Raw genomic sequence first — 10,762 nt, 5'->3', positions numbered from 1 at the left:
GACAAACGGAAGTTACTCCTCTCTCTTCTCCCGCCTGCGCCCGCGGCGGGCTGGTTTCCGCTTCCGGGTGGCTTTTTTCTGTGGCGCGCTCTTGAAGGTTAGTGGTCGCCATGGAGCTGTTGGGCGAGTATGTCGGGCACGATGGGCAGCTGCAGCGGCTACGGGTGCCTTGTGACGCTCCGGGCGACGCCGACCCTTTCCAGGGCTTGTTGTCGGCCGTGGCCCAGATGAGAGAGCTGGTAGCCGAACTCTTCGGCTCCCTCGTACAGCCGGAAGCGCAGGACCGGATGGCGGCGGCTCCAGACGAGGCCTTGGACGGTGAGCTTTGAGACGGTACTGGAGCGACAGGAGGGCGGGCTGGGTTTCCCGGGAAAAATCTGCTCAGAGAGCCCATGTAGATTGGCAGACTTGAAGAAATTGAGCCTCAGGGGAAGATGAATTCCAACTAAAAATTGTTAGCACCTTCCACCGTATCTGGGCTGAACCTGGGCTCATTTATCAGGGAGGTTTTTTACAACTCTTTTTTCATTTATGTCAAAAAAAAAAAAAGTGCTGAATGCCTGCTACTCTGTGCCAGCCATTGGGCTGAGTTCTGGAGAAAAAATGAGGTGAATGCGACTCAGTTCCAGTTCTTGTGGAACTCCGGTGAGGGGTTAGACAGGCAAACACTCTTATTAAAGAGTAGAGGGATGACCCAAGGGTCTTCTGTAACTATTGAAAACCGATAGAACCCAGGAAGACCTCAGAGAGGGCATGACTTTTAAGTTGGGTGTTGAAGGATGAAAAGGAACTTTTCCCAGGTGTGAAATTACAAACATGTTTGGAAGACTGCCACCTGTCGCCCAATAGGAACATATTCCAAAGGTTGGAATAGATTTCAGATGAACAAGTCTTTTAACTCTCAGGGACTGCTTTCCTTTCCCAGATTTGCAGGTGTAGTTTGAAAGTAGAAATGAGAAATTTAACTGCATTCGTTTTTTTTTTTAATCTTGTCTTGAATAGATAGGTACATTTTGAATACCCTGAGCTGAAGAACCTAAGAACTAAATATTGGAATCAGGACTTAACCCCTCTGTAGAGTAGCTTAAACTGTACTGTACTCTACTGTACTTTTCTTGTTTACTGAAACATTACACGAATGTCAGACAATAGATTGTTTCCATGAGAGTGAAGTCTTGTTTCTTAGCTCCAAAAGTTCTCTTCTAATCTGTTGAAAATATTATCATTTGAGTAAGGACAGGTATAGATAGAGCTGTTTTTTTAAAAAGTATATATATATATATATATATATATATATACTTACTAGAAAAATAATTGGTGTCTATTCTATTGGTAGTGGGCCAGTAATATCTTCATACAGGAGGACATGTTTTTGTAAGTTCAAGGAAGTCCCCCAAAAGCTTCAGTTTGAATTTCCTTTGTTAAAAGTGATAGAGGTTAAAATGACAGTTTTTATCATATATGAATTATATCTCAATTAACAAATACAAATTTTCAAAAATGTAATAATTATGAAAGAAAAGTGACAACTGAACACTAAAAAGACAAATAGCAGTGATCATTTTGTAACATACAGAAATATCGAGCACTGTGTTGTGCACCTGGAACTAAGTGTTGTAGGCCAATTATACTTCAGGTGAAAAAAAAATCATGATGACAAAAAAAAAAGATAATCCAGTTACCAGATGTCCAGAAGACTTGAATAGATAGTTCTCCAAATAAGATATGCAAATGACCAAGAAGCACAAGAAAAGTTGTTCAACATCATTGTCTTTCAGAGAGGCAAATCAGAGCTACAGTGAGATACCAATGTCATGCCCACTAGGAAGGCTATAATGAAAAAGAACAGTAACAAGTGTTGACTAGGATGTAAAGAAATTGGAGCCTTCATATGTGGCTGGTGGAAATGTAAAATGGTATACCTTCTTTGGAAAACAGTTTGGCAGTTCCTCAAAAAGTTAAACATAAAGTTACCATATGACCCAGCAATTCCACTCCTAGAGATTCCTAGTTCCACTCCTAGTTCTCCCAAGAGAACTGGAAACATGTTCCCATAAAAACAAATGCATGAGTGTTTGTAGCAACCTTATTTATAATAGCTAAAAAGTGGAAAAAACACAAATGCCCATCAGCTCATGAGTGGATAAACAATGTTTGTAAAATGGAGTATTATTCATCAACAAAAAGAAGTGAAGTGCTGGTCGATGCTACACAGCATGAATGAACTTTGAAAACATAAGTGAAAGAAAGCGGACACAAAAGGCCACAATTTTATGATTCATTTATATGAAATGTTCAGAATAGACAAATCTACAAGATAGGAAAAGAGATTAGTGGTTGCCAAGAGCTGAGGGGAATGGGAAGTGACTGCTAATTGGTATAGGATTTCTTTGTGGAATTAGTGGTGATGGCTGCACAACCTAGTGCCATCTAAATCAGTAACCTGGACACTTTAAAAGTGAATTTTATGATATATGAATTATATCTTTTTAAAAAGTGATAGAAAAGTTATAAACACCAAAAGGTCTTTTTAAGCATACATATTTCTAATTTGATGTATGCATTGTTTTATTAATCCCTAAAGTGAAATGGTCTACTTATCAACCTTTTTATCTATCTATATTTCTTTCAACCACTGAACCTATTGTCATACAACAAATATTTATTTTAAAAGGTGATGACGAAGATGATGCAGAAGATGAAAATAACGTTGATAACAGAACTAACTCAGATGGACCATCTGCAAAACGGCCAAAACCACAATCTTAGCAGTAGCTTTTTCGAAATTTAAAAGATTGCTCCTATATCTTATCACAGAGTGACATTTAAGGAAGACTTGTGCTCTGATTTCGAAAGCATTTGTTTTGTTTCCCTGGGGCAGTTTTGTCAAAGAAAAAACTTTTCTGTTTCCATCAAAGAAAGATGTAATAAATGTTTAAAAATGAATCTCTTTTCTTGAGAAGTTTCAGACTACATAAATAAAATAGACACTTAATAGTGTTTGAAATCTGCTAAGTTGGCATCTGAATTCTTATTATTTTCTACTTCTTAAATAACCATTGAATTAAATTGTGTGATGTCTACATCTTTTAGCTTCTGCTTCTGTTGTAAAAAGTATATGTCATGGTTCATGGACAGTAGCATTTCAAAGAACTGACATGAGCGAGTGGTGAAAATTGGATATTAAATTTAAGAATGGCAGTTCTGTATAAGGAGAAGGAAAACGGGAATATAAATACTGAAGAGAAAGGAGAGCCCTTGAGAGAGACCCAGAGAAACCTTGAATCACACTTACATCCAATATACAGTCATCTGGAGACAATACCACTCAACAAATATATATTTAACTTGTAGTTAGGAGTCAAATGGGGTGTGCTTTTATGCTGGGACTGCTATCTAGATGAACACAACTATAAGCCCTTAAGTAAGCAATTTATATTGACTATATCTTAGATATTTCCTCTCATCCTGTAGCCAGTCTTTGATTTTGCATGACAAAGGACCGTTAAATCCTTTAAATATATATATATATATTCCTAAAATGTATGTGTGTATATTTCTTTTCTGCTTGTCAGTGGGACTAAGGCATTTTTTATTTACTGTATATGTTTCTTGAATCATTTAGATAGATGAACTGCAAAGAAATCAAGTAGCATGTACCTATTGAAACAAATAGTCATAGAATTTTAGAGGTGGAAGTAACCTTACAGATTGTATGATTTATTTCAGAAATAAGTCGAGTCTTATTTTGTTTGCCCCGAGTTACAGAGCTTACTGGCAGAGTTGGGTTATACACATAGCCTTTAAAAGATTACTGTGTACTTTCCCAGTTACACATTCTGAAATCTATAGCTTATAAAGTTCATGCTATTAAGGAAACAGAATTTACACACCTTTTCATATCTTTAAAGTGTTGTTTTACTTGGAACATCAGACTTGTGCTAAGTTCTCTTATGTAATTAATACAAACTAGAAAAAGTTTTATAAATGGTCAGAAATCACCTTGTTTGTTTAGTTTGTGATAATGTCTCCAGTATTAGGACTTCAGCTCAGTTACTGATTTATAATAATCTTTTATTTTCATACAGTCCTTAAAAAAACTTACCTGTATAATTAAAATAGTTTATATTTTTAAAGTAATAGCTGAACTTTGCTCCTGAACATTTTGTTTCCTTCTTTGTTTAGCAAATATGTTTATAAAGAAGAAATGTCAAGATATTTATGCTTGTGGTCCAGTGTTTGGAGGTCTGGGTTATAGGTCTGATTGATCTTTTTCTTAATTTTAATATTGATTCTTATTTTGGTACCGTCTTCATAAGTGAGCCAGCCACATGTGTGACAAAAAAGATTTTGAAGGTTTGAAGGTCCAGTCTGAAGAACCAGCAGAAAAATGCCTTGCCTGGTTTTCTAATCTGCCTTCTAAAGGTAACATTAGTCACAGGCATTCAGGGCTCAGTTAATCTCTGAAACAGCTACAACTTTACTTTTATACAGGAAAGTCAACTCCACAGTCCTACCTAACAATAAGCTTGACGCTGTACTTAGATCGATCTTTTAAAATGTGAAACATATGGATTTTTATATGTGAAATATATGGACATTTGCAAATAAATGTCTTTTCTAAAAGTAAGTGCTTTTGTGTCACATTAAGGAATACTTATTTTAATAGAGTTCTCTGGCCAAGGACAGGAACTTTTACTCTTTTATAAGAGGTTGCTGTTCCTTGGATGTAATATTAGTTATGAAGTTTGAACAGTTTTAAAAGAATCACTTGGGAAAAAAATTTACTTTGAAACCAGGTATGGGGGGAAAGTATGGGAAGAAATCATTTTTTCCTTCCTGAATTAGAGAGTGTTCGTACTGAGAGGATTTATGCTTCTGTATCTGCTTGCCTTTCAGATCCCAGGCCAGGTGACCTCCTTTGCTTGTCTACCTCTTCTCACCCTTTAGGTTTCAATTTTAAACATTTCCTCCAGCAGAACTTTCCTGGCCTCAAAGACAATGTTAGGTCCCCATGCTGTGTGTTTCTGTGGTACCTAGCCCCCAGTACTTCCCCGTCATGTTATGAAATGTACTTTATTATAATTATTTCTTCAGCTACTCAATTTTTAAAAAAACTTCCATTGAGGAAGGCTTGTATTTTTAAGGAAATAAAGTTTGTTTTCTTCCAAATGGGAAAATTAGTCAGAGACATCTGTGGCCCTCAGTTTATTATGTAGAACTTTTATCTAGATCCTATTTAGCATATTAAAGATATACCTTTTTCTCAGTAGAATTGTTCAATCTGTACAAATATAAAGTATCATTTCTTATATAACATACTGTAATAAGATTCATACATAAGACACTGAAAATGTAGGCTTTTAAACTCAACTGTCAATCACTGTGTTGTAATAAAATGATTACAAGAAATTCCTATTTGAACTTACCCTCGTTAGTAGCTGAGCACCAGAGAGTTAAAAACTGTATTACAGGTTTGGAATGTAAAATTATTATGGAAATTGAGAATATTTGTAAAATAACACTTTTGGTTTTAATAAATGATAAACAAATTTGTTAGTTTTTGTGATGAAGTTGTGTTCTTTTCTCTCTACTTAGAACATAATAAATTGCAGGTAGTTGACAGTACTTCAGTTTTTAAAAAAAATGTTTAGTGTTTTTTTAAAAACAAAAGCCATGAAAGTACTAAAAGAAAATGGACTCAATTTTTATAGTCTCAGAGTGAGGAAGTTTTCCTAAAACAAGATTTTTAGGAATCCGGAAACCAGGATAGAAAGGATTAGTAAATGCAGTTATGTAATAAAATTTCTGAACATTCTGCAAATGAGGTTAAAATGACAGAAGGGAAAAGTATTTAGTATTTTCAACAGAAATGACTAAGAACTGTTAATCCTTTTATAGCTCTTATGTGTACCAGTCAGAAAGACTATAGAAAATTTCACTTCAAAGAAAAAAATTAAAACCACAATATAGTACCCCGTTTTTTCGTTTTTTTTTTTTACTTCTCAGACTGAAAGGTCAAAAGTTTTGATGCAATATTGAGCTGGAAAGGGTGTGAACTCTATAATATATTGATGATGAGAGTGTAAAATGTTAAATATACATGCTCTTTGACCCAGCAATTTCACTTACAGAAATTTAACCAATGGCTAATAGCACACATGTGCACAGATCTGTATACAAAATTATCCATTGGAGCATTATTCTTGGTAACAAAAGATTGTAAACAACCTAAATGTTCATCTGCAGAAGACCCTAGTTAATTAAATAAAAATAGAAGCACATCAGTACAGTAATTCTGTGCAGCCATTAAAAAGACCAAGATATAGCCCTCCGTGTTGTTAAGGATCAGTCTTGAGAATATGATGTTAAATGAAAACTAGCAAGCTATAGAAGAGTGTGTAGAGTGCTGCTAGTGGAGAGTATTAGCTAGATATGCATATAATATCTGAAAGGAAAGTCAAACTGCATCTGGAAAGAGGGAGTTGGGTTGGGAATGAGAGGGAGACTTTTCATTGTATACTCTTGTTCTCTTTGCATTTTAAGAAAGCATATGTTACATATTTTTCTACACAAGCAGAAAAATTTATTGTGAAACTTCCACTTTAATTTTAAAAAGTCATGCTTTTTTAGCAAAGGCAGACTAGCCATATTAACAGTTTAAAACATTGTTATGTAAGTAATTCAGGGCAAAATGTAATGAATCCAGACTTGAAAAACAAAAGATCGACTTTTCCCATCTGACTACTACTTTGTTAGAAGAGGGAGTGGCATGCAACTTCTAAAGAGGTTAGGAGAGCCAAGCTAAATATGAGGTGGGCTACCGTTCATAAAAGGAAGGAGATGTTTCTAAAACTGATGGTCCTAGCCTTAACCTTCTAGCCAGTGCATTATTCTCAAAGGATAAAAAGAATTTCACAGTGCTACTGTTAACTATTCAAGTTCTCGGGTGACCTTTGCGATCAGAATTGCTCTCCTTAAAGACATGGCCCAGGGAAAGTGAATGCTAGGCAGTAAGCCTCTATTTAAATCTTTTAAAAAGCAGCAGCTCACGTTGAGGCAGCAACAAGGCCTTTGGTTAGTTTTAAGTTGAAATTTACTCTCATGCCAAAAGCTCTCCTGGGGATAGAAGTAACTTCTAGAAACACATGACTGGTTTAAATGAGTGCTTTATAGGGCCAGAGTACCGCCCCTTGATGGCAGAGTACTGAAGTTGCGTGCAACAGCTCTACGATGTCAGCATGATACTTGCTGCATCTGTTAGGTGGCTTAGAAACCGTTATCTTCATGATTGTAACTTGAGAATTTCTCAAGGCTCTAACCACCACTTAAAACCTTGTTTGTGAATGTGGTATATGTTTTTCTTGCATCAATAAGGAAAATCCCAAGAGAGCCAGGATCACAAGAACTTTTGGCAAAAATAAATCAAGAGACTCCTTTTAAATCTTGGCCTTGAAAAGAAAATAGCCCTACTTGCTAAAAACTGGGAGAGCTTAATAACCAAACTTACCTAAAACGTGACAAATTATGTTCTGCACTTAGTAACTTTAATCTTTATTTTCTCTGGAGTGTGAACTAGCTTGTTTTGCAGCCTAGTGAGAAAGTTGTTGAGTGGCAATAAAAATCATTCATGCAGTAAATACTGAGCACCTACCGTGTGCCAGGCACTGTTCTAGGCATTGGACACGTGGCACAAAAAATCCCTACTCTCATGGAGTTTAGATTCTGACAAAATATATAATATGTCATATGATGATAAATGCTGTCAAGAAAAATGGGGGCAGATGATGCTTAATTTTAAAAGGGGTGGTCAGAGGCAGCCTCACTGCACTGACAATTGAGCAAAGGTCTGAAGAAGGTGATGGAGCTGGTCAGGGCTAAGCATCCAGGCAGAAGGTACACTGAGCCTGGAGTCCCTGAAACACATTTTTCTGGCATGTTCTAGAATCAGCAAGAAGACCAGTGTGGCTGGAGTGGAGCAAGGGTTAGAGGGGTTACTAGAAAATGAAGTATAACTCAAGGGCCACTTACTTAGAACTTTGTATGCCATGTTAAGGACCAGTATTTATACCAAGACAGGATGCTTTTGGAGCATTTTTGAGAGGAATAATAACATTTTAAAAACGACCCCTCACCATTTGTTTGATGGTGGACTTGTAGGGGACTTGAACAGATTTTGCTGGGTAGAGAGAGCAGCAGCTTGGCTTTAGACAGGTTAAATTTCAGGTGTCTGGTAAGATAGCTTAGTAAATATCAAGTAGGATGTTCGATATTCAAGTCTGGTGCTCAGGAGAGAGGTCAGGGTAGTTCTAGAAATTTGGATGCTTAAAGCTGTGCGCCCAGTTGAGATGGCAAGGCAGTAAGTGTAGAAAAGAGAAGTATGGCATGCCAACATTTAGAAATTGGACAGATCCCCAAGGAGGAACCAGTGAAGAGGATAGGAGAAGCTGGTAAGGACGAAGGCAAACCAGGAAAGTATCCAGAATTGGGTTAATACATGGTAGCTGCTAGCCACATGTGATTGTTTAAATTTAAAACTCAAAATTTCAGTTCTTTGGTCATGCTAGCCACATCTCAAGGGCTCATTTCATGTGGCTCGTGACTACTGATTTAAGACAGCACAGATATAGAACATTTCCGTCATCACTAAAGTTCTCTTGAGCAGTACTGATCCAGAAGCCAGCCAAAGAAACGATCTCAAAGACAAGGGAGTGTGTCAAAAAGGCATTTGAGGACTGAGACTTGATCACTGAGTTTAGTTGCGTGTAAATGACTGGTGACTTCTTGATAAGAGCAGTTTTGATACAGTGGGAGGCAAAAGTCTGATATAAGTGTATTCAGGATTATTTGGACAGTAGGGCTCAGAATCTGAAAATACAGACATCTCATTCCCGACCTTGGGCTCTGGCTGGCAGCTGTCTGCGGTCTGCTCAGGGTGGTCATGTCTGCAAGGACACCGCTGCTGCTGAGGGGCCTGACTGGCCGGGCCTGCCATTCCCGTGCTGCATGCCCAGATCCATTCCAGACCAACACAGGAGCCGCTCAGGGCCGCAGATGTTGCCATTGGGCTCACCTCCTGCTTCCCGTTTCCTCCTGCCCTGGGGCTGGGTCTTGGCACACCTGGAGAGCTACAAAAAGCAAGAGTAAAGAGAGCTGTCCTCTCCCTCACCTGTGACCTGGCCACCCCTAGTCTGTCCTGATCATTTCTGCATTCCTGTCTGACCTTCCCTAGAGCATAGCCTTCAGTTACAGTGACCTGCAATCAGGACCTCTCAGTTTCTCCATGTTGACATACTTAAAGTCTATTTAAACCTTGAAAAAAAAATATATAGACACCTCTTTAAAGATGTGCAATCCAAACAGCTGGGGTGAGCCTACCACAAAATATTTGCTCGGTGCTGTTACAAAGACAAACACAGCCCCCATGACTAACAGTTGAACCTTTACAGTGCATAAAAACCCATGGCCCAGTGACTCTCAACCCTAATAGACTTGTTTGAAGAGCTCCAGAAACATGATGGCCTCAGCCTCTCCCCCCAGGGATTGATAGAATTGGTTGGGAAAGGACGCTGGCATTTTTATGTGAGTTTTGCTTTGCTTTTTGTTTATTTCCTTGAGTGATTCTAATACTCATCCACAGTTCGACCCACTCATGGCCTTAAACCAAAACAAAAACACCAATGCATGATTCCCAACCATGGTCCAGAATTATATGGAACTTTATGAATATGTCGGAGAATTTATAAAGTGATGGCACATATTTGATGCAAAAATGAGTCATGTGGTATTCTAAGATTTTCTGCCAGCGTTTTGGAGATTGAGGATGTTAAATCCATCAAGAAGGAAATCAACACCAGATAATCTTAATATAGGACTTTAACCACCCACTGTGAACAGACATATAGGTTAGATTATTTTATGGGCGCTATTACTCAAGTAGGAGCACTTGATCTGACAATTCCACTTCCCCAAAGAAAAGCTTATTAATTATAAAAGCTTTATTTGAAATATAGTCAAATTCTAAATTTAGGGAATTGTGTTTTTTACTTTAAAATTGGTGCTATCTTTAAAACCAGAAAATGTACATGGTGATTAAAGCTCCAAGAATTAAACATTTGTTTTTGGAGTTCAGTGATCTGTTCCCTATCCTGACACTTTTAAAAAATATCAGCTTTGAGCTGTTTGTGAAAAACACTCGAGGTATTCTTCATTTGAGGTGCAGTTGCAAATGAAATGTCTCATTAAACCAGTAGGGCATACAACTCTGTTTTTCTCATATCTGGAAGCAAATATCATTGACTAGCTGTATATCCTAGGATGCTTGTCCCTTCCTTAAAATTCCTGAAGCACTTTCTATATTTAGCATTGTCACTGCCTAAGTATTTACAGCTTTTTCTATTGTGATGTGAATATGAAATAAGTGATGGTCTGCTATAATACACAACTTTCCTGTCCATCTGTTTCAAGCTTCACCTCAATCTAATAAAGCTAGGAGATTAATTTCACCTTTCTCTCTTTACCAGAAGAGCACTTTGAACTATTAAACGGCCATATACAAAATAGGAAAAATCCACAACTTGGATAATTAATTCCAAAAAATTAAAGGGGGGAGGGTATAGCTCAAACAGTAAAGTGCATGCTTGGTATGCATGAGGTCCTGGGTTCAATTCCCAGAACCTCCTCTATAAATAAAGCAAACCTAATTAAGTCCCCCCCACCAAAAAATGTCTAAATTAAAAAAACAGATTAACCCTGCAGTTTA

The 10,762-nt window shown here is 37.4% G+C and overlaps 1 protein-coding gene and 1 pseudogene across 1 annotated transcript; both read left to right on the top strand.

Moving 5' to 3' along the window:
• Positions 1 to 47: 47 nt before the first annotated feature.
• GON7 (GON7 subunit of KEOPS complex) lies at positions 48 to 5,573 on the top strand. Its single transcript, XM_010988001.3, has 2 exons — positions 48 to 318; positions 2,675 to 5,573. The coding sequence occupies exons 1-2, from the start codon at positions 111 to 113 to the stop codon at positions 2,767 to 2,769; spliced, it is 303 nt and encodes a 100-aa protein (XP_010986303.1). The 5' UTR covers positions 48 to 110; the 3' UTR covers positions 2,770 to 5,573.
• A 3,368-nt stretch (positions 5,574 to 8,941) lies between these two features.
• Positions 8,942 to 9,418, top strand: LOC135321339 (cytochrome c oxidase subunit 8A, mitochondrial-like; annotated as a pseudogene).
• The last annotated feature ends 1,344 nt before the right edge of the window (positions 9,419 to 10,762 follow it).

Source organism: Camelus dromedarius, chromosome 5 (genome assembly GCF_036321535.1).
Source record: "Camelus dromedarius isolate mCamDro1 chromosome 5, mCamDro1.pat, whole genome shotgun sequence".
Taxonomy (NCBI): Eukaryota; Metazoa; Chordata; class Mammalia; order Artiodactyla; family Camelidae; genus Camelus; species Camelus dromedarius.
This window is presented reverse-complemented; position numbering and strand designations above follow the sequence as displayed.